The following is a 24,988-nucleotide window of genomic DNA, read 5'->3' on the forward strand; positions in this document are numbered from 1 at the left end:
TAAAGGGTAGGCTACTAAAACATTTCTCTGCCCTGCTAAGCCCCTATCTCTACACTGCAATTCTACACAAGATTACCACCCCAAACTAAAGCTGGCAAGAACAGATAAATTCAGACCAGATAGCAAGCTAGCTCTTTAACGGGGAGGATTCTAACATGCTCTGACTCCATCAGGTCAGATCTGTCAGCTGGATGCACAGCAGCTGCCACGTGCATCCCTTGGAGACAGAAGGGTCAGAATTCAACAGCACGTGGTTTAGAGCCAGGTAACTGCTGAGGCTTTAGAACCCAGTAGTTCTCACCCCAGATCCAGGGGAAGCTCTGAAGGTCCCTAGGCCTAACTCACTCAACTAACCAGTAACTGAGGACATATCATATGCATAGTACTATAGGGAAGGACATTTGTGACCTTAGCCAGGATTTTACCTCCATTGAACTATTTCGTCATTTATAAAACAAATGAAGATAGTCTCTTCTGGCAAAAAAGTTCCTCTATTTTATTCTGAATGGTTAAGAAAAGCAGAGGTACTTTAGAGACATGAGAAACATGGGTATATTGACTAGTATTTACATTCATCTATTGCACAAGGACCATGTTTTATTTGTCTCCAGAGTCTATAATCATTGGAGAGAAAGATGGATTTCATAGATTTGTTCAATTAATCTAAATTAAATTCACCGTAAAAATCAATTTGGTAGGAGAAAACTATTTAGCAAAAATGATGACGTTCGACTAATGTTTACCAGGAGAGAGAGAAATTATGACTGTACACATCTATCAGCATCTCAGATTCACTGCTTATAGATTGTGTGTCTTTACAACATCACCAACTATTAAACTTTACAAACGTTTGGACCCAGGACTTTATTTTAAAATAACTAAGCTTCCATTTTTATTCAACATTGTACTAGAGGTTTTAGCCAGGGCAACCAGGCAAGAAAAAGAAATAAAAGGCATCCAGATCAGAAAGAAGGAAGTAAAACTATGTCTATTTTCAGATGACACAATCCCACTAAAAAACTATTCAAACTAATAAACAAGGTCAGCAAGGTTGTAGGAGATAGGATTAATATCAAAAAACTTAATTGTATTCCTATACAGTAGTGATGAGCAAATCAAAAATTAAGAAAAGAATTCCATTTACAATGGCAACAAAAAGAATAGTATGCTTAGGAAAAAGTTTAACCAGAAGTACAAAACTTATACTCTGAGAACTACAAAACATCATTGAAAGAAATTTAAAGAAGACCTAAATATATGTAAAGACAACCCATGTGCATGGATCGAAAAATTTAACATTAAGATGTCAATATTCCCCAAATTAACATACAGATTCAACATAATCCCTATCAAAATCTAGCTGATTTTATTGCGGAAATTGACAAACCGATCTTAAAATTCATATGGAGATTCAAGGCACTCAGAATATCTTGAGAAAGAAGAACATAGTTGAGAGAATCACACTTCCTGATTTCAAAACTCACTACAAAGCTACAGTAATCAAGACAGTGTGGTACTTGCATGTGGTATGAGGTACTTACACAGTATAAACATACAGAGCAATAGAACTGAAAATTCAAAATAAACCTTCATATTTTTTGATCAACTGATTATCAGCAAGTATGCCAAGACAATTAAATAATATATACTTTTCAACAAATGGTGTTAAGACAACTGTATATTCACATATCAAAGAATAAGGTTGGACCCCTACCTCATACCATATACAAAAATTAACTCAAAATGGATCAAAGATTTAGATGTAAGTGCTAAAACTTCAAAACTTGTAGAAGGACACATAGAAATAAAATCTTTATGACCTTGAATTAGGCAATGGTTTCTTACATTTGATTCCAAAAGCACAAGCAATAAAAAAAAAGATAAACTGGGCATATAAAAATTTTTAAATGTTTGTGCTTCCAAGGACGTCATTCAAGAAAGTGAAAAGATAACATATCTGATAAGAGACTTGTATCTAGATAGAGTACATAGAGAACTATTACACTTCAATAATAAAAAAGACAAATGACCAAATTTAAAATGGGCCAAAGATCTGAATAGGCATTTCTCAAAAAAGATATACAAATGGCCAGCACGCACATGAAAAGATGCTAAACATCATTAGCCATCAGGGAAATGCAAATCAAAACCATAATATGATATAACTTCATACCCACTAGGATGGCCATAATAAAAAAGTCAGATTATGGAAAAAAAAAAAAAAAAAGCAAGTGCTGGTGAGGATACAGAAAAACTGGAATCCTAATATATTGTAAAAATTGTATGAAATGCTATGGACTTTTTGGAAATCAGTCTGGCAATTCCTCAAATAGTTAAGCGAAGGGTTACCATGTGACTCAGAAATTTCATTCTTAGGTATGTACCCAAGAGAAATAAAAACATGTGTCCACACAAAACTTGGACATGAACCTTCATAGCAGCATTATTCATAATAGCACAAAAGTGGAAACAGTCTAAATGTCCATCAACTGATGAATGGATAAATTAAATGTGGTATATCCATACAGTGGAATATCATTTGGCAATAAAAAGGAATGACGTGCTAATACATGCTAAACATCGATGAACCTTGAAAACATTATTCTAAGTGAAAGAAGCTAGGCATAAAGGACTATTGCATGACTCCATTTATGTAAAATGTCCAGAACAGGCATATCTATAGTGACGTAAATAGATTAGTGGTTGCCTAGGGCTAGAGGCAATGAGGGGACTGGGAAGTGACAGCTGGGTATAGGGTTTCTTTTGAGGGTAGTAAAAGCGTTCTAAAATCAACTGTGGTGATGGATCGACAACTCTGAATATACTGAAACTCGCTGAACTGTATACTTTACAAAGGTGACCCGTATGCTATGTGAATTTTACCTCAATAGGCTGTTAAAAAAAAAAACACTACACAGATCCAGAGAAGTTAAACAAAACTGCTCAAGCCCCTAAACTGTTACGGTAGTATAATGGGACCTGGGTTGTTTTTTGTTTGTTTGGTTGGTTGGTTTGTTTGGTTTTTAAATTCCCAAATCTCAGGACTTTAACTCTTGTCATCTGCCTCATCTACAGCACAAGGAGAGAGGAGAATGTTTACGTGCATGCACTGCCCTTGGGAAGGGCTGCGTGCTAACTGGACACCAGCACTCAGTGCTCTCATGTTTTCGAGGCTAGTAAAGGATGTGAACAGATCTGCTTGATCCCCTTGAAATAACTAACAAACTACAAAGATAATGAGCCAGGGTCAGGGGCTGAAGTCTGAGACCTCAGAAAAGAGCTCTCGTTTGACCACGGCCTCAGCTCTAACCAGGTCTAGGAGGTCTTCTCTTTAACAGCGCCACTCTCAAGCTCAGGCCTACGGCTTAGATGTGCAGGGCCAACTCAAAGCCCACTAAACAAAGGCCATGAGAACTATGATATTTCACCTACAAAGGAAGGCAAACTCAACAAAAATAGAAACATCTCCAATAAAGTTGACATTCCATTTACGTGACTACTCAAGCCATTCGCACAGCAAACTAATTACTTACAAATATTTAAAATACTTAGACTGGTTAATAATCAGTCGATGAGACTTAAATTTTAAAATAGCGAATTAGGAAAAACCACAGTGAAGCCATTACTCATTGCTCAATTTTAGCATAAGTCACATTCTTTGTCCTAAGGCAGTTAAGCAAGCAGAACTCTTAAGGCTAGAATAATGCATCCGCACTGGATTAAACCAAACTGAATCAATACTATATTATGTAACATCGTGTTACAAACGCATTAACTGGAACATCATATGAAACTTTTGTACAGCGTCCAGGAGTGTTTTGAAGGAAAACATCACAGAGTTCCACCCTGCATCAACCCCTCTCCATCACTCCTCCTCTGTCGCTGCCCACTTATGAACCCCCAACCATTGCCTTTAATTCCTGAATCTTCATGTAGAAGCATCTAAGAGTTAACTGCAATCAATTTAAATGACTAGGATATTTTTCAAGTAAGAAATAATGAAAGTTTAGTAGTAAGTCAAAGGGGTACCAACTCAAGGCCAATAAGGGGAGAAATTCAAACAACCTCATTTTTCTACATACAGGACTGACTTCAAAAAGTCTAACCTGTACCTACAAGCAGCCCCCTCTTCCAAGTCACTGTAGCAGGAACAGGAACCACAGTTATTAAGATCACTGTATATACACTACAGCACTCACACTTTGCCTTCTGTTAGAGGTGGCTGTACAAATGCTCATTTCTCCCACCAGGATTATAAGTTCCTTGAGTACAGGGACCATGTTTTATCTATCCCTGTGTTACTCATGCTCTTGGAATAGTGCCTTATCCACTGCAAGAATTTAGTAAACGTTTGTTCGACCGTAAGAACTGCTATTATGTGTTGGATGCTAGGATCCAGAAATTATTTAGCTACATGATCCACTATGACAACGGTATGTATTAGATGAATCTACTTTTTACATATAAACCGAAGGTATAAGGAATAAAATGTTAACTAAAATCTAATGCATAAAGCCTATACATGAAAGCATTCTAAGGACTCTGTCAGAGGTGGTGTATTGGCTGAGTTTCAGAAAGAGATCAATATGAAAAAATAAGCTCCTCAAAAGTAAGGACTTTGAGGGTCTAATTCTAGGTACTGTATCCTTACACCAAGAGTACCTGATTTAATGGACCTTTCATACAGAGCTGAAATCAATGAATCCGAACCCTTTGGGCTTTCAAATCAAATCTTGTCTTCTGTTGAAGCCTTGATTAAAATCTATACTCCCTTCATTATCTTACCAAGAAAAAGAGAGTGTTGAAAAGGTTGAACAAAAGCTTGTTTGAATTTAGTGCTAATAAACAATTCAAATTAAATTTGTCTTCTGTGTATTTTCTTTGGTTTTCTCTGAAGTATTTGCTCAAAATTTTTGAATATCAGGAAATAGGAGAAAAGATGTTTGGGGAGACAGATGTGTTACAGGACAAGATAAAACCCTACTTTTACGATGGATATTTTGGGGGATTAGAAAAAGAGGAAAATGGTTTTGATCAAATCACTCAACTGTGAGGTGCTATCCATGCCTCACTTCCCTCTCCCAATCGATTAAGTCACAATTCGAACCCCAATGATGGGTGATTTGTGATAAGAGTTCTGTATTCTTCTATTGCCAAAATAAGAGTCAACACAAGAGATTCTACATGATATAGATGATCTACCTATCTTAAAATATAATTCTTTAAGGTTTCAATGCTATATATGTACGACTTAAAGAATGGCTGGGGAACAACCGGAAATGGGTTATTTGAATATCGTAACATGATGATGGAATGACAGTTTCTAATTAAGAACGAGGTAGAGAGAAGAATCCATTTCACATCGAATTTTATAGTTAAATAGCTTACGAATTTTAAAAATAAAGGTTTCCATGGATCGATTATACTTATAATAGGAGAAAGCGTAACCATACCAACTAGACTAGTATTTGCTTCACAGAAGAGAGGACTGAACTTGCTGCTTCTGAAAATATCACACTAAAATGCCAAAGGTAACTGACTTGTCTGTCTCTGTCCCCACAGCGAGTCCCAGCTGACCTTTCCTCCCTGATTCTCTAATTTCATCTCACCACTTCTTTGCCTTGTTATGTGTGCAGCTGCACGCAATTCTTTCGAGATCAAATCTGCCTTTCATGAGCCTCTTGCACGCCACCCTTATTCCAAACTTGAAACTGCCTAGTCCTGTGCTTGAACCCAGACTAAACAATCCACTTCCGCTGGCAAGATGCAGACGGCATCCAATGCTTCAGTTCAGAGCCTGGCTTTTCCTTCACTGTGGGCTAGCAGGAAACAAACAGGAAGTGACTATGCCAACCACAGAGAAAGAAACACACGCCTGTCTGGAACGCTAAAGAACAGGATGCTTTTAGATACTAAGCCTGGGTTAGGAGCTTTCAGGGTGGTGTTCTGTGAGGAGTTTTTCTGAACCAGTCAGAGGTGGGTGCTGCTTCAATCTGGACTTGTTAGGACAGCACAGGTAACTGTTTACACTGCTAAAAATCAGTAAAGCAGTCCCTTAAGTAGGAATTTTCTTACTGTCTAATATTTCAAATGTCCGTTTTAAGTCTTTTTTCTGTAAGTATTAAGAACTACTATCAAGTTAAAAGCAAGGCAATCTCAAAATTATATATAATTTAAGAGCTGAGGTATTATATAAATAAGCCATTTGATGGGATAGAGGCCATCCCGATCAGGCAAGAAGCCTACCTACCCTAGGCACTGACATGTGGCTTCTGTGTTGCAATTCTTGTATAAGAGCGATACCTAGTTCTGAATCACTTGCCTCACGCTGTGCCTTTCTGCTCTGACTCCAGGAGGTCATGTTGACCTACTCGTAGACTATGTGGTTGTGAAAAGGTAAAAAGATAGATGGAAGGCCCAGTTAAGAAAAGAACTCAGAATCTGATGACAAATAAGAAGAAATAGTTTGGGGGCAGAAAAACATTTACTAAAGGAGCTCACAGCCTCTTAGTACAAAACTTCATTGTCCAGCAACTTGTTATGAAGAAGGAAGAAGGATTTTAAAAGGTAATTCCTTATACTGACCATGGCTTAGGTGCTAAATAGTCAGCACCAATAGCTCCTGAAATCTTGAGAAAGAATAACAATGCCTTCCAGGTTAGTTTTCAAAGGTACAGGTAGGTGCACATAGCATACAGCACATTTAATTCTACTAATTGGTAAACTAGTCTATTATTGTAGAACAAAGGTAAGGTCTCAGTTAGAGCAATGGCCATTTCACTGGATAAAAGCAAGTCATTTTAAACTGAGCTATAATTACATAGAGTAAAATTCACCCTTTTTGGTGCTCCTTTGCATTCTACCCTCCTCCACTGATCTGTTTTCTGACCAAATAGTCTTACCTTTTCCTGAATGGCATATAAATGGAATTCCACAAATGGCATAGTGGCTTTTTTTTTAACAACAAAAATTTCCTCACAATTCTAGAGATATTGAGGTGTTGTTTTTCTCTAAGGCCTCTCTCCTTGACTTATAGATGGTTGTCATCCACCTATGTCTTCACATGGTCTTCCCTCTGTATGTGTCTTTGTCCAAATATCCTCTTCTTATACGGATACTAGTCATATTGGATTAGGACCTACCCTACTGGCCTCATTTACCTTAATTACCTCTTTAAAAGACCCTATTTCCAAATACAATCACATTCGAGGGGTAGGACTTCAATACATAAAATTTCCACTACATAGTTTTCTGAGCCTGGTTTCTTTTACTTAGTGTAATACAACTGAGATTCATTCATGATGCTGGGTGTATCAGCAGTTTGCTACTTCTATTAAAGCAGTTGCTTTGAGCTTAATAATCGATGACTGATCAAATGCGATAAAAAAGATGACCTAGATACACTAAATAGCAGAGTAAAACAGTGTTTAACCATAGCTTTCCAGTGAGTTCAGAGCCTTGTTCTGGTTCCTACATTAAACAAGATATGTATGTATAATGCCTAGAACTGTGCTTGGCATACAGTATGCATTCAAAAAAAGGGCCATCTTGTATAGCTGTAGTAGGGAACACCATTCTCAGACTACAATGTAAATGCCATCCAGAGACTACAACGTTAGGGTAATAGCAGTAATAATTTAAGACTCAAGTAGTTCCATCAAATTACCATTTTATGGTTTACCTCCCCAAGATGCTCTTGATTCAGTTTTTTTATAACATTGTATTCCAAATGAAAAATAGACCAAAGGAAGGGCTACTTTTCCAAAATTATTTAAAACAAAAAAGCCCAGGTGGTCATCGTGTGCAGAGACTCAGTGAACTGGATTTGGGCGGAGTGTGCAACCCCATCTAATTTTCATGCTCACGGCCAAGTCATCTGAGGTCTGTCTGGGTTTCATTTTCCTTCAACAGCACCTGTGTTCTTTCCCACAAATAGAAGAAGTATCTGACTGCCTACAGAATAATGTCACAGCACTGGACAGTTAAGAAACAAAAGAATGTCTTAAGAATCAACAGTCTCCATTGAGGAGGTACATACAATCTAGAGTAAATGAGTAACACTAGAATACTCTTACTAGAAAGATCTTAAGATTCTTTGAGATTTCAGGGTCAACCAATATTCTGATTAGTTATTTGGATCATCATTCTTCCTACCCCAAAGTTACAGTCTTTAAACAATAAGAAAGTATTTTGCGCTTACGGGACATACAGCATCTGGTCACACCCACTTCAAGGATTCATTCTTAATATTAATGAAAGCTAACATCTTTAGAGTAAGGTGACCATATAATTTATCTTCTGAGTTGGGCACTTTTGAAAGTGAAAGGAGATGTTATTAATAATTGTACTGAGATAACAGGTATTAACCAGAAAGTGGGGGTTATGGTCATATATCTTTACATTAAAAATAATTGGCAATTAGAGGTAAATTCTATGATATGTTTTTAACACAACACACAAAAAAATTGGCAAGTAGCCCTTCTTATAAGACAAAAATCTATATTTCCCCACTAAAGTAAGAGAGTCACTTAATTTTTGGAGTCTTGAAGAGTTAGCATCCAAATTCAATGGAATGTTTTCTTATAGGCTGAGAATTTACCAAGAACCACCTGAAGCCTATAACTTGAGCTCTTGAAAGTTACATATGGCAAGATAAGAGGTCTAATATTGATATTTCTATTCCAGTGAGCATATACATTCAGAATAAATTTTAAAGGGGCTGAAATCTCATTAAATTAACAGGAATGACATGGAAGAAATAACACACACTATTTCTTCTGATCTTGGGAAAGTCACTTATGTTAATTCCTACGACTGTGACATAGAATACTTGGATTTTACTCTTTAATGCATACTACAAGAGAAATTCCATTAGTGGAAAATGGCATTCAGAGGACTCCTAAAACAAGAGCTAGCTAATTGATGAAGTGATCCTAAAATCTACTCCAGTGTTTTTCATGCACGTGAAATAATTTCTTCCATGTTAGGCATGGGAGCAAGAAGTCACTATAGAGAATTATAGCAACGTCAAAGAGCTCCATGAATCTTAACAATAGCACCACCAGGGGGTACTATAGGCCCAAAAGGAACACCATTCACAGACTGAATGTTCTACCCAGGATGTGTGAGCCAACCTAATGTCTCCTTATGTCTCCCTATGGACAAACCTCAATCCCTACATGCACTCTATTTGTCTCCCCAGCTATGGGCTTGTGCCTAATGGCATACTCTGTCTTTTCAGTCAATTTTTCCCCCCCAATGTCTGCCATTCCCCTTGGTCACCAACCCTACCATTTCCATTCCTTATGGCCATCATATACACCTCCCTTCTCCCCTGCAGACATCTGCCGCCCCTACACCTTTTTCCGCCTTCACACATTTCCTACTCAGCTCTCTTTGTACAACTTAGGTCTTCCAGCATGAACATCACTATTTTAAATCAATTATTCTCCAAATAAAATATTTTCTATAAAGCCTGTTTATAGTGGTAAGGATAGGAATTATAATTTAAGGTTGCTTCAATTTCATTTATCTCTGAAAGGTAATTTAGTTCCACCTTAATCCAACTTAAAAAAAAAAGACTTTTCAGAAGAAAGGTTAAATGAAGGCCTAAAGCCTGCTAATTTCTCAGTGATCCCTGTAAATCCATTTCTGCCCCAATTGTCAAGTTGCATTTCAATTTTTTCCTTCTATACTCCCCATCCACGCATTTCTACTGTTACTACTTTTATATATTTGCCCTAAAGCACTGTTTTCTAGGTCAATGTCAAATCCTTTGATCTTTCAGTCCCATCGATTAAATTATTTTTGCAGCTTTAATGAGATGATTCATATACTACTATTCAATTCACTCACTTCAAGTGTACAATTCAATGGCTTTTCGTACATTCAGAGTTGTGCGGCCATCACCACAATCAATTTTAGAACCTTTCCATCGCCCTGTCAGGAAACCCCGTACCTAGTGGCAGCCTGTCTTCATTCCCCACCAACCACCCCACCACCTCTGTTCCAGCCCTAGGAAACAACCTACTCTCTGTCTCTCCAGCTTTGCGTATTCTAGATATTTCATATAAATAGAATCTTTTGTGACTGACTTCTTTAATTGTAACATGGCCCCAACATTCACCCATATTATAACATGTATCAGTACTTTATTCATTTTTATTGCTGAATAATATGCCATTGTATGGAATTTAATTTACCCAATTATCAGTTGATGGGCATTTGGTTTGCTTCCATGTTTTGGCTATTATGAATAATACTGCTATAAAGGTTTCTGCACAAGTTTTGTGTGAATATACATTTTCATTTCTCTTTGGTATTTCTATGGGTTGAACTATACCCCCTCCCACCCCCCCAAAAAAAAGATATTTTGAGGTCTTAAACTTCGGTACCTCGGAATGTGACCTTATTTGGAAATACAGTCTTTATAGAGGTTATCAAGTTCTCATAAGGTCATTAGGGTGGGCCCTAGTCCAGTATTATCAGTGTCCTTACAAAAAGGGGGCAATTTGGATAAGAAATGGACACACACAGGGAGAATGCCAAGTGAAGATGAGTGGTTGCAGTGATGGATCTACAAACCAAGGAACCAAAGATTTCGGGAAAAACCAGAAGCTATAAGAGGCAAGAAAGGATTCTCTCCTAGAGCCACTAAGGAGAGCATGACCTGACCAAAACCTTGATTTAGAACTTCTAGCCCCCTGAACTGTGAGAAAATTAATATCTGTTGTTTTAAGTCACCCAGTTTTTGGTACTTTATTACAGTAGCTAATACAGGTACTAATTCAGATACATATCTATAGTTGGAATTGCTGGACTACATGGTAACTCTATATTTACCCAATGAGGAAGTGCCAGATTGCTTTCCAAAGCAACTACACCATTTGTTTTTCAATAAATTATTAATGGTTTCAAAACCTCCCTCAACTATAGAAAGTAAACTTTTTTATGCGTAAACTGGCCTTCCACAGGTAATTCTCCCTGTACCCCCACCATGGTGACAGTCTTCTTAATCATCATTTGTTAAACCTTTCTATTCCTTCAAAAAAAGAACAGTAACACATAGTTCAATCATCAGTTCCCTGATAGGAAGGGGCATCTAGAATAAATTATGGTTGGGGCAACAGAATAATCTTACAGAAATGTAAACCTGAAGATAGGAGAGAAATGTAATAACGTCAGGAAATTGTTTTTAAAGGGAGGTTTTCCTAGCTAAGACAGGGAAGAAAAGAGGATCCCCAAAGTGATGATAACATTTCCTTTAGAGAAGGGAGTCTGGCCACAAAGCGATCTAATTCCCATCTCTGGAAAGAACTGGCATGTGAGAAAGAATATATCTTCTGACAGAAACTTTGAAATTCTGAATTTCAAACAATAAAATACTATAGTCCAATAATGATGAAGTTATACATCACTTAATCAAATATCTGACTATTCTGAACAAGGAAGAATAGAACTCTTTATATTGTTGAGTAAATAAGATATATACACATACACACACAAACAGATCGAGCGCCATGTCTAGCCCATAAAATTTTTAATAGCCAATAAAGTCTGTAGATTTTAGATTTCTGCACGACTAATGGATGCAGGTTATATGAGTAATGATTTGGCTCTTGGCCGATGTTATAAAAATTAGGGGTAAAAAACACACGCTAAAAAGTTTACAATACAATCTCATAAAGGTCACTTCATTTTGTTACCAATAACCTATTTTCACTTACTTCACATACAAGGTCAACCTCCTCATTTTTCATACAGAAAAGTAAAGCAGAATGAAAAAGGAATGTTCTAGAAATGCACTCTAACATCAGTAGGCTAACTGCTGACAGTGATGATAGACAGAAAACCACCAGACAGAGCGGATCATTCAAAAAGCACAATAGTCCGAGATTATTTAGTGGAGGGAGAAAGGGGGATGAGAAATCCCCTAAAAATGTCACAGTGCAGTCACTGATGCCCAAAACTGGTGAGTTTGAGTCCTCAAATGAGTTCATTTAGTTCACGTTACTTAAGAGAAAGGCAACAATACAATACGTTTTGGAATACATTTAGAATGCAGCATCAAGCAGAATTGAGGCTACTGATTATCTCCAATAAGCCATCTTTTTAGTTTCCTCCCCGCTCACTTTCTCTCAATCAGTGACTAAGCCTAGTCTGGAAAGGACTAGAACAAAAGAATTGTTCAGAATACCTAGGTCTGAAAACACAGCAATAATTGCTTAAAGTTGGAAGAACGTGAGATAATTTTAACTTATCTTGAAAGACTCGAATAAATAAATTTACTTAAATACCATTTCTACAGAAATGCCTTCCTTCCTCAGCCTCCTTTCACCTTGCTACAACACAAGCCAAATAATCCTTTGCATCAGAGGTTCTCAAAATGGAGAACCCCAAGCAGCAGTATCAGCGTCACCCGAAAATTTCTTAGAAATACAAATTCTCAGGCTGGAACCTCATGCCTACAGATTCAGAAACTCTGAGGGCAGGGCCAGCAATCTGTGGTAGACCAGGCTCTCCCTCCAGGTGATTCTGATGCTAAAGTTTGAGAACCACTGCTCCAGATAACATGAATATAAAAGGCAGAGAATGTTTTATTTATAGGGCAAAAAGACTGAAGTGACAAAAGGGAATAGGCAAGGAAAGTCTCTTATGTAAATTGTGCATTACTAGCTTAGAACCATGTCCTTTCCAGACCAAGGCTCAACTATCACATTTAGCGACCTCTAATAAGTTGCTAAAGATGGTACGCACCTTCCAGATGTTTCAGAAGTGCCCTACAGCTATTTCCATGAGCAGATATCAGAATGGTTTTGCCACTTAAGACTTCAGGAGCAATCCTTTCCCTCCAAAACGGGAGGAGCCTCTCCAGAACATCCTTCAAGCTTTCAGATCGTGGCAGTTGATCCACAGGTACGTCGCACACTTTATACCTCCGGTCATTGTAGATTTCGTGGTAGTAAGGATGAGACTCATCGATGGGTGGCGGGGTCACATTGTAGCTTCTTCTCCAGAGCCTCACTTGTTCTTCGCCATGATTCAAGGCCATTTTCTCCCTATTGAGACCAATCAAGGCTCCATAGTGACGCTCATTCAGACGCCAGGAGCTTTCCACAGGAACCCACTCCTGCCCCAGCTCTTCCAGGATCAGCCAGGCTGTGTGGATGGACCGATTAAGGATGGACGTGAATACAAGATCACACTCAAAGTTTAGCGCTCTGAGTTGCTTCCCACAGTTCCTAGCTTCCTCCAATCCTTCACTGTTAAGTTTCTGATCCACCCAGCTACAAAATCGATTCTCTTTATTCCAAGCACCCTCTCCATGTCTTAACATAATCAGTTTGTATTTGGACATACTGAGGGCTAAGTGACCCTTGTGCCTTCAAACGGGCCAATGTTCAATGACAGAAATACATCTAGAAAGAGAAGAAACAAAAAGCATAAGTTATATTCCTCATTTAACTGACTACCTGGGAATGGAAGCACAACTTTACAACATTCAGTTTCTAAAATAAACTAGGATAATTCCTTTGAACAGTTTTGACATCAGACATCTGGCAACTCATACACTATGGCATATATAGGCCTATTCTACAGATAACTAATTACAGGGAACCTAGTTGACTTAAATTTTCTGATGGCTAGATAGCATGTTAATTGTATGATGTAAAAGAGCAGAACACTTCATTCTAATGGCATGCTGCATTTCCACCAGATCAAAAGGCAGTTTATGCTTACAGAAAAGAGGATTTAACAGAATGAGTTGTAGGTGTCTACAAGGATGACTAGTAGCTGGGAACTCCCAGCTCTTAGCTTAGCAGCTGACTCTAGACTGAAGGCATCCTTCTTATTCTGATTTCTTCTAGTGGAAAAAGAAATATTTACCAGTCTCACCTATTACAGAAGTTATTAAACAGGTTAATTCAATAAACCACCACATTTATCTGATGTGTAAATCACTGATTGGTGGCAACTAGCTCTTCAATGCCACAAGAAAACTAGGAAACCTAGGTCTGAAGACGCAGCAACACAGGTCACACCTCATACGAGAAAACCTAAGGTTCAACATTCAAAAAACATTAAAAGTAATTTAAAGCGACATTAACATGGAACATGGTACTCACCTAAATAGTCTCTCACCTGCCTCAATACAGAGTTTTTGGCGGGAATAAATCCGAATGTAAAGCAAGCTATCAAATGCAGGCAGCTGAGAGATGCTGCCTGTAGAAACAGATTAACAGGAGCAGGTCTGTAGGAGTAAGAGGGAACTCGGTGATAAGGAGGCCCTGTCTCCTCCTCCCCACCCTTCAGCGAGCCTACACACGCCAGCCACGTCTCAGTGGGAGAAGAATCTAATAAAGTAGAACAGGCAACCCTAAAGTGTTCTAAACCTGTCAAGTTGAGCCGCTGGTCCAAAGACCTGCTGGGCCACTCTGTCCCCCAGAGAAAGTGCTGCCAGGCCTCATCAGTCTGCCTTCATGCTCCTTGCAGTGGACGCACCTGCACTGACGAATGCTGCTCAGTTTACAAGCCCAGCGCTCTCCACCTCCACCCCAGCGTCTTCTGCTCTGAGGAGTAAAGATTATATGCACATCGGGGCCTGGTCTTCTGCCAGTCTTGGCAACTTCCATTTTCTGTCCCATTTAAACTGTGATTCAGTTATACAACAATCAGTGAGAAAGTTAATTGGAATCCAGATCTATTTCGCCCTTTCTTTAGTAATTCCTAGAGATTCTGAAGGGGGAAAAAGGCTTTAAAATACGATTTCATATTTCAGTGAAAAGCAAACCGAGGACACGAGGAAGGAAGCAGATTGAGGTGATTTGCAAGTAGCTGAAAGGCTCCAGCAGATAGGTTTATGATTTCCCTTTCTCATCTAGCACCAGGTTTGAAGCTTTAGTGCATGGGGAGCAGGGAAGCACGAGATCACTCCAAGAGCCTGAGCTCAGGGCTCAGGTGAAGCCGATGCCTCTACCCTCAGCCCAGAGCGACATAAGGGTAGCAGGAGAACAGAAAATGGATGAAGGTGTCTGGGCGTTGTTTGGCTAGGTGATTACTGGTGCCCAGAAACAGAATAATAATGAAGCTAATGAAGCTCAAGCTTTAGGGCAACTCACTGGAACAAACTCCTTCTAAGGCACAGGGACAGACCAAATAATGAACTCACATGGATGAGTGTGAGTGTGCGCATGTGTGTGATTTACAAAAGAAACATATTTTATATTGTTTCTTTAAAGAGCCCCATCCACCAGGTAGTAGAAGCTTCAGGCCCATCAGAAACTGAATAACATTTATTGTCTTGCTTTTTTTTTTGGGGGGGGGGGGTTGCTGAGGAGAGAAACGAAGAAAAGAGAAGCTATCAACTGTTCCTTTACTTTGTCTTGTCAAGTAAGAAGCCTCCTTACACTAATGAGCCATTTTCCCTTCATATGGAGAAGGGTATGATGGACAAATTTTGTAGACAGAAGCACTTCTCCAACATCTTTTGATTATGAACTCTACCCACAAAACAAAAAAAATGTAGCAATAGCATCAATGAACACTCAGGCTTTGCAGTATTTCAATCTGCTACATTTGCTTACTTTGTTTAAGGAATAAAACAATTTTTCCCCTCGAATAGATATATATACTGGAGCACAGCATTAGTATGACAGCCACAAAGACCGTACAAATACGAACCCATCACTCACTCTGGTGCACAGGGGGTGAATACAGAGTAAGGTCCCAAGCTAGTGCATCTAGCTCAGGCAAACAAAAAGACACTTCCCTCTCTCCTTGCTGCTATCAACTGACTTTTCCCATTTAATTAACTGTTGAATATATACAAACGCGCCGTTGAGGTTGAAAACTGGCAATCTTTAAGATTTCAGTCATCGTGAGAGCTGGTATACCAAGCGTTTGCCAACAAATACACAGCCTAGACAGCTTGGTTTAAAGTGTAAGGTGTGGGCTGCAAATTCACATGCCTCACTGGCCAGACAGATGTGTGAAGAGCAGCGATGCAGGGCTAAGGGATGGTGGGAACAGTGGTGAACTGCAGAGCACACGTGTGCTTCTCTGATGGATGCCACTCTTGTGTAAATGGATGAAGTTCTTGTATAACCTGGTCTCACTGACCTACAGGTACCATTCTTAGAACTTTTCTGGAGAACAAAAAGAAGATGGATTGCTAAAACTGAAGACTGGAGAGAATGCGAGACATTGTCAGACCATAGAGAACCTATGAATTCCGCTTTGTTTTTAGTGTAAATAAATGTCTTTTAAAAAATAAAAATGATCATTTAAGCTCCTGAAAGTTCATATAAAAAATAAAAGGACGTGTGGCTACTACTTAACTCCAGCCCATTTCCCTGTGACACTAAAGAAGTGGGGTTCCTAAATTTTCCAATTTTCATAAACATTGGAAATGTGCATTTTTATATGATATATGATATAAATACTGGTGACTAATTTGAATACATTTTTTAAATGTGAGCTAAACAAGATATGTCTGCAGGCAAGATTGAGTCTGCTAGTGTGTGACCTGTGACTTAAAGGGAAACCTCCTCCTGGCAACATATGACTGAGGAGGCCACCATGCCCAGATGGTCAGACCCCAAGCTTCCAGGCTCAAACCTCAGCTTTCCTCTGTTATTGTCCAATATACTCTTTCAAAGGACAGACCTTCTAATCCCCATGTGTTGGACTTCCTCGTCCCTGACCCTCCGTCACCAAACCCATTGCCACAGCCTTGCAAAGTCCCAGCTCTGTAATCAAACTTCCACTCAACTTTGGACTCTCCCTGGAATGCTTCCTCCAGCTCTGAGCTGTAAACCACGCAGAAAATAAACTAAATGCAAAACTACCCCCCAGGTGTCTATTACTCTCTTGAGTGGGTAGTGTTTGTGCCCCATATTCTGGGAGAGGAGCAGGTGACAGGCAGGGTCCTGCTCCCTTTCCATGGGACTTCCTGATGAAATGCTTCTACCCCAACATCTTTTAGACGGGAGAACTTTGATTCTGAGAGTCTTGCTATGTTTACTGAGCACCTTATTTAAAACCCTCAATTATTTCCTGTTGATCTTAGGACGAAGTTCAAAATCCTTAATGTGACCTGCAAGGCTGTGGTTTTCCTTATTATTTCCTTGAGCATGCCGTGTTCTTTCTTGCCTTAGGACCTCTGCACATACTGTATCCTACACAGAATCCTCATCCAGCCCATCATCCCCTCCACTGTCACTTTATTCCCATCCTATTTTAGGTAACCTCTAGCCATCCCTTCGATCAATCAAAATATAATGCAATCCACATATATACTTTGAAACTTTCTAAAAGCCACTTTAAAAAATAAAAAATAGGCAAAATTAATTTTAATAACATATTTTATTTAACTCTACAGGTTCAAAATATAATCATTCCAACATATGATCTCTATAAAATTCTTAATGAGGTATTTTATATTCTTTTTTCATAGTAAATCTTTGAAATCAGGTGTGTATTTTATCCATAAAGCACATCTTAATTTGGACTAGCCACATTTCAAGGGCTCAATAGCCACACGTGACCAGTGGCTACTATATTGAACGGTGTGGCTTTAACGCTTAGCTTAAATGTTATTTTCTCTAAGCTAGTGGTTCTAAAACTTTACTGTGCATCAGAATCACCAGCAGAACTGGTTAAAACAAACTGCTGGGCACCCCACTTCCACAGCCTGACTGAGTAGGTCTGGGGGTGGGGGTGGGCCTGAAATTTGCATTTCTAGCAAGCTCCTGGTGATGCTGATACCGCTGATTTGAGGACCATGCTTTGAGAACCTCTGATCTAGGCAGACTTCTCTCACGTATTGGGATATAGTCAGGCCTGCCTGCATACACTCTTATGGCACCCTGCTTTACAACACTGGGTGCAGTTGTGATGGGTCGCTTGTGACATATTTCTTGTTCAACGTTTATGTGTCCTGCAGACTGTAAGCTGCATTGTGGCAGCTGGTCTGACTTATTGCCATAGAACCTATCATGACACCTGAAACATACCTAGGTAATAGTAGGTGTGTTGATTGAATCAAAGTCAGTTAGACAAAAATGATTATATTGTGCTAACAATGCTAAGGCTTAACAGTTTTAGCAGTAACTGCCAAAGTAAAAATAGTCAGTTGGCAGGCCTGTGATGTTAGAAAGCTTTACTCAAGAATTCCAGTGTATTAAATGGCAAAGCTAACACCAAGAATAATCATCCATTACCTTTTGTACCCTTTACAGTTTAGTATGTTCGTGAATGGCCATAGCCTTCACAGAGAAAAGAGAGACTGAATAACTTGTTCAGAAATAAAGAGCCACTAAGTGGCAACTCTAGGTCTTCTTCCCCCAATACCTCAGCTCTTCCTGCCTCGCCACTAAAGACTTTAGAGTCTTGGTTTGAGGATCTAGACTCACTTGGCTTCGCTTCACAGGAGCATCTCCAGTCACAACTTGTCTTTCCAAAGCCAGGCAGTATTTCGTAAAATGAATACAAACAAGGCGAGTATAAAGGAGGGTTCTTGAGAAAATCCTCAAGGCACACAGGCAAGTTGGGCAACAGTCACCCCAACTTACAAAGAAGTATCATACTAAGAAGATATACTCTCCAACCTCAAATTAAAAACTGTTCTTTTTAAAAATCAGGCTTTGTTTTTTTGTAAAGCTCTTCGCCCTGGAGTTGGTTCTTAAGGTTCCTCATTTATCACTCAACAAGGGTTACCAACACTTGAAATAAGCACTAATTTTAGTCAATGATTTACTTTATTCCAAAAACGGGCCACACAGGTCACTGAATTATCATACCCCAGGCTTTCTTCCTTTTTAAAGTATAGTATAGCTCAAAAAAATTTACTAAAAAAATGTACTTTTATATGACTGCATCTCATCTTCCGACCTCTCTGCTTTGCTGTTTTGTTTTTCCTTCCTTCTAGCCATGACTTTTTTAGTCCCAACACTTAACTTGTGTCTACTCTACTGAAATGGTCTCAAAAGACTGCCGATTAGTTATTTCTTACTAAGTGGAGACCATCTTCTCTTAGAACTCACACTCTGAAACTGTCTCCTTCCTTCAAGGAAAAAATTCCTTAAGAGTTCGGTGCTGCATTTCCACCAGTTTGTCTATTGTTATGGTCTTGGGTCCCTGTGTTTTCCTATTCACCAGTAATAATACTTATGGCACCCTGCTTTACAATACTGCTTTACATTACTTACATAAGTAATAATACTTATGGCACCCTGCTTTACATTTGATGATGCAAATATCATATGATGTCGTAGCAGAAAACATTTATGGAGCCCTCACCATGTGCTTGGGGACTATTTGAATCCTCAACCACCATTCAATAATGAAAGTACTATGATTATCCCCATTTCACAGATGCAGAAACTTAGGAGGAGAGGTTAACTTGCCCAAGGTGACACAGATTGTGATTGGCAGACTTGGAGTTCAGTCACAGACTGGACCCCAAAGCCCAGAGTTATGCCTTAAACCACTCTGCTACATTGCCACATTGGTACCCAAGCCTATGTCCTCGATCCTTGGAAACTCAACTTTCCTCACTACTAAATCATATTAAAATTAATGATTTATAAATTGACAGCCCCAAATACTCACAAGTGTCCCCAGTCTAGTCAATTTCTTTGAATATGTGTTACGAACCCCATTTGAGCGTGACACGTTAGGCCTGTGAAGAATATACGTGGATTGTGTCTTCAAGGAACTGGTGAGGAAGTGATGTGTGTGTGTGTTTGTGTGCGTGTGTGTGAGGATCGCTAAAGCAGAGAATAATCCACACCATATAGACAGCACTTCATTCATAAGGAATGTGGAAAAGAGAGATTATGTCTGAGTAAGGCTTCATAGACATGGCACTATTTCAGCTGGATTTGGAAAGATGTTTAAGATTTAGATTTATAGAAAAAAGAAAAAGAATTTTAGCCTAAGGGAACACTGAGTAGAGGCAAGGAAATAAGTGCATATGTTAAATGGTGACCCATTCAAACTGACTGGAGTATAGGTAGGGTGAACGTATGTCCTGATTTGCCTAGGACAGTCTTGCTTTAGGCCTGTTTCCCCAACATAACTATTATAGGGTCCTTCTCACACTTGAATGTCCCATTTGGAAAATTATATGATCACCCTAAGTATAGGTTATAACAAGGAAGTAGGAGGAGACTAGCCTAGAAAGATAAGACTGAATAGTGGCCCCACAAGGGCCTTGTGCTAAAGAATGTATGTTCTTCTATAAATATTGGGATATCATTAGAGATTTAATAACATGTATTTTAAGAGGATCAGGCATCACTTACAAATACAGAGAGAGATGGGGAAAACCAGGGATATGAATATTTGCGAGCCTTGTGCAATAATTCTGGTAACATATAATGAAGACCTGCACCGAGATAATGGCTGTTGAAATGTGATGGAGATGAAAGTGAAAGACACTATATCTTAGCTCAGGTGTTGGCAGCTTCTCTATAAAAGACCAAACAGTAATTTTCTAGGTTTTGTGGGCTATATGGTCTCTGTTGCAGTTACTCAATTCTGCCATCGTAGCTGAAAGCAGACATAGACAATGCATAAATGAATAAACGAGGCTGTGTTCCAACAAAACTTTATGTATGAACACTGAATTAGAACTTCATGTAATTTTCATGCACAGGAAATGTTGTTATTCTTTGATTTATTTTAACCGTTAACAAATGTAACACCCATTCATTGTTTGTGGGTTGTACAAAAGCAGGTAGCAGGCCTGAAGCCCTTACTTACCCAGCACATGGACTAGAAGGATACCATACTCAGATCTACTGATCTCATCAGCATTTTGACTCTTTAAGCATCCTGTCATGGGATAATCCCCACATTATTAAATCCCCTGATTTTATTCTTGGCCAGAACAGCAAGTACCTTGAGTAATGGAATCCCATTCATAATTGTTTTATTCCTCACAGAATACAATAATGAGAACATTTAAATCAGTCTGAGTAGTTTACTTTTGCTTAACTGAATTATTTAATAATGGGGTTCGAGATAAAACTATAGGGAAAATATTATACATCTTGTTAACCAAACTTCAAAAGGATAATCTGTCATTTTGACATACTTTACTTTTATTAGACGTCTTCATAAATCATCATGGTGCCTCACACTTCAGGTGAGTGTATATTTGCTCAAGAATAGGTGCTATGCAATTGCCTTGGCAATAAAGAAACAAATAGGTGATTCAAAGGAAACACACTTTGCAGGTAACATATTTCCAAATATTCTTTGCCATAAATTTATATATTCGTATCTAACTTGGCTATAGAGCTAAAAATAGTCTTTCCATAAATGCCACTATAAAATTGAAGTTATGTTTCAAGATTAGCATAATTTTGGCAAAGCAGGGATGGAGAGGGTTGGAAGGTAAGGTTCGTAACACATATTCAAAGAAATAATTGACTAGACTGGGGACACTTGTGAGTATTTGGGGCTGTCAATTTATAAATCATTAGTTTTAATATGATTTAGTCGTGAGGAAAGTTGAGTTTCCAAGGATCGAGGACATTGGCTTGGGTACCAATGTGGCAATGTGGCAATGCTACATTCATTGAAACTACCTGGAGATTCTATACTTCCAGAATCTCCAGGTAGTTTCAATGAATGTAGCATAACAATCTTGCTGCTGCCTCCTACTCCTGCCCCACATAATTTCACATACCCCTCTCCCCATAACTGAGGCTTGTCCTGTCTCCAAATTAATGCTCCTGGGATATTGCTTCCTCTCTACCTAAGGTGTTTGAAAAGTAATAGTGTCTAATATTCTAGTATGACAACTCATGAACAGCTGGGGAAAATTACAGGATAAAGACCAGCCTAAAAATTTAGTTTGTTTTCTGTTTCCAAAAATTGAGTAAGAAATGTAATCACTGATATACTGTTGAAGTAATATAAAATAAGGATTACAGAGCCAGAATTGCTTTGAACTTAAATATTAAATATTCAAGTGCTACCCTAGATCACTCAGATGTTTTCTCTGGTCCAAATTCTTACTGCATAATTCTTAACCCCCACTCATTACAGAAGATGGGCTGGCTAGATTGGAGAAGAGAAAAAAAAGAGAGGTTAACCATGTTTCTGATAAATTAACAAGAAACAGTTCTTAAGGGAAATGAAATCTGGAGCTCAGTTCCCTAGACCATTAACAAAATATGCCTTCCCCGAAATCAAGCTCAATATTAAAACTTCAAACGTGACTATACTTAAAAGTACCTAGTGTCTCACCAACTATTCCTTTTCCTAAAGTTTTACAGGAACTTTTCCATTTGTATTTGCATTGTAAGAAAACCTCTTTACCAGGAACAACTGCTATCACAGGTGTTTTCTTAGGTACTATAGCCCTGTCATTCTCCAACTTTACATCTACTGACAAACAGCCGCTACTGATCACTTGTTACAAGGGAAGCAAACCATAGTAGGTAGACCCCTATTCCCAGGGATGAGATACACCTATGGAATGAGAAGTGTGTTCGCCTGAGCATGTTGCTTGTTCCAGCCTGCATGGCATCATAGATGTGTACAGCACCAACTCATGACACCTCCTTCCTATCTCTGGTTACTTATTCTCCCACATTAGTAGCTTCTGTCAACACAAACTATTTCCACCAAATCCCAAGAGTCTGAAGTAAGAAACCTGGACATCAATCCCAGCTCTGCTACTTATTGACAGTGTGATCTTGACCAAGTTATTTCAATTCCAAAAAGATGAGAATAATGAAATTACTCTTCTCAAGGGGCTATTAGGAAGATTAAATGAGATTACAGTGACATCTCTACAAAGGAGTGAGAGGTAGTCTGGGTTGCATGGAGCAAACTTTGACTAACACATGAAGACTGGCACAGACCTCAGGCCCTGGAGGCGATCCTACTTTGCTAATGGCTTAGAGAAGCAAAAGCTGAGAATAAGGTAAAATGAGAGTGGAGGTAAAAGAGAAAAATCTTAAATTAGGTAGTGGAAGGAGGAACAAAAGCAAATGGTATGGGGGGGAGGGCAGTTGATGGTAAGATACTGTCCTAGAAGCATACCATACTAAGCAATATTCTACAATTTGAATGCTTCAGTGTAGTAGCTAACATTTAATTTACATTTTATAAAGTTTTTTTTTTCCATATTTGTGGCCCAGTTTCAGTGAAAGCTTTTGTTACTAAGTAATTCTTTTAGTCCTATTTCCTGATATAAACATCCCCTCATGCCAGATTTCATTCCAAAGATGTTCAAGAGACCTATGAGTTCGAACATTTGTGAGTCTTCTATTCTCTGGGCACCGCACACACACAGATGAAGGCATGGCTGAATTTAGTATCAGTCATTCTTTAAAATAAAAGATGCCACTTAATTTCAACCAACTGTAGAAAGCAAAAGAGGAAGAGAGACTGAAAGATCCACCCAAACACTAACAGTGGTTGCCTCTGAGTGATGGAATGAAAAATGACATTTTCTACCACATTATACTTTTGTACAATGATTATTCAGTACAATGACCAAATTTTCTACCATGATTCATTTCGTTTGGTTTAAATGTGGACACAAAAGAACAGGTACTCCCCTTGTAACTAGGAACTTCTTATTTGCTAACAGATTCGTACAGAATTTACTGCAATGAGATTTTGTTGATGTACTCGTGGTGGAAAATGTCTAATCATCGTTATTTTAAAACAGACTTTTATCACAGGTGTGGACCTCAGAAATAATCTAATGCAACATCTGCTTTTTAAAGATGTGAAAATTAAGGGCGAGAGATTTGGAATGATTTGTTTAAGATCACACAAATAGCAACAACTTGAAGACTAAAATCTAGGTGTCGACTTGCAACTCAGAGCTTCTTCCACTACACCATTTGTTTGAGTTATGATTCTCTTAAGTCCACCACCATTTGAGGAGCATCTTGGTGTGTGAGGTGCTACAAGAAAACAAAGATGGAGAAAACCTACTCCCTGGCCTCAGGGGAGACAAATTGTTTTAAAATAAAAGACAAATTGACTGTGTTCTGCTTTTATTATAAAACCTTAGCAGCTACTGGTGAAAGACAGCATTTGATTTTTTTTCCCCCAAAAGTCTGCATTCAGGCAGTTAACATTCTGCTACCACTCAACAAGCTATAAATCCTCCATAATTTGGAAGGGAGGCAGTAGAGGAATGGGAGTTATAATAAGTTAGCTAACAACTAATTACTCTTCAAAACTTAACTGTGAACTTTACTTCCATTAAGCATTTCTATTGCCCTTCTCTAGTTACACAGCCCCCATACCTTTGAAAGAAGAAATACATTTACTTTTTCTATTTTTAGTGGTTGCAAGAACCTGTGATTTAGCTCTAAATTTGAGCACCACATGAAACCGCTGCAGATATTTACCTCCTTCTTTCACGGTTTTCACGTTTTCTCTATCTACTTAGACTTCGGGGACCACGTCTGCCATCTCCCTAAACAGAGTGGCACGGCCCTGAAAACGCATGGAGCTTCCTTCCAGGAGCCTTACTATTGAAGGGGCTCTGCCACAGTGTTCCTGAGACGTCCAGGAGAGATGAGTTCATCACTCCCTTCAACTCCTCTTTTTTCTTGCCCTCAAGACAGCACTACCATGGCGAGTCCTCCTGTCAGCTGACTGATCTGTGACTCCCAGAGAGGCTCATTCTGAGAAAGGGACAGCAGAGAGAGACCTAGGGGATACGTGACGGTTGGCACTTGAGGGGCAGACGAGCGAGCGCCAGATTCAAAGAGTGAACCGCGGGAATAAAGAACTGGCCTTCCTGCACCTCAAAATAAAATACCACGTCACTTAAAAACGAAAACGTTCTCAACAGCAATACTCTAAAACAAAACCACTCACCTGCAAAGAGGTCACCAGCAGCAGCCGGTCCTCTGCGCCGCGGAGGAGGCAGCGCCGCCTAGGACTCATCACTGCCGCCGGCATCGACTCTCTTTTCTAGCCCGGGCGCCAGAGGGGCAGGTCC

At 39.0% G+C, this 24,988-nt stretch overlaps 1 protein-coding gene across 1 annotated transcript in view; it reads right to left on the reverse strand.

The window, feature by feature from the left end:
- BPGM (bisphosphoglycerate mutase) overlaps positions 1 to 24,988 on the reverse strand; it is a 26,936-nt gene extending 1,948 nt beyond the window's left edge. Inside the window, exons 1-2 of the mRNA XM_006910505.3 lie at positions 24,865 to 24,988; positions 12,757 to 13,418 (exon numbers count right to left, since the gene is read on the reverse strand). Of these exons, the coding sequence (XP_006910567.1) occupies positions 12,757 to 13,357 (601 nt within the window). The 5' untranslated portion in view covers positions 13,358 to 13,418; positions 24,865 to 24,988. The remainder of the gene's footprint in view (positions 1 to 12,756; positions 13,419 to 24,864) is intronic.

This window comes from Pteropus alecto, unplaced genomic scaffold (assembly GCF_000325575.1).
Source record: "Pteropus alecto unplaced genomic scaffold, ASM32557v1 scaffold22, whole genome shotgun sequence".
Taxonomy (NCBI): domain Eukaryota; kingdom Metazoa; phylum Chordata; class Mammalia; order Chiroptera; family Pteropodidae; genus Pteropus; species Pteropus alecto.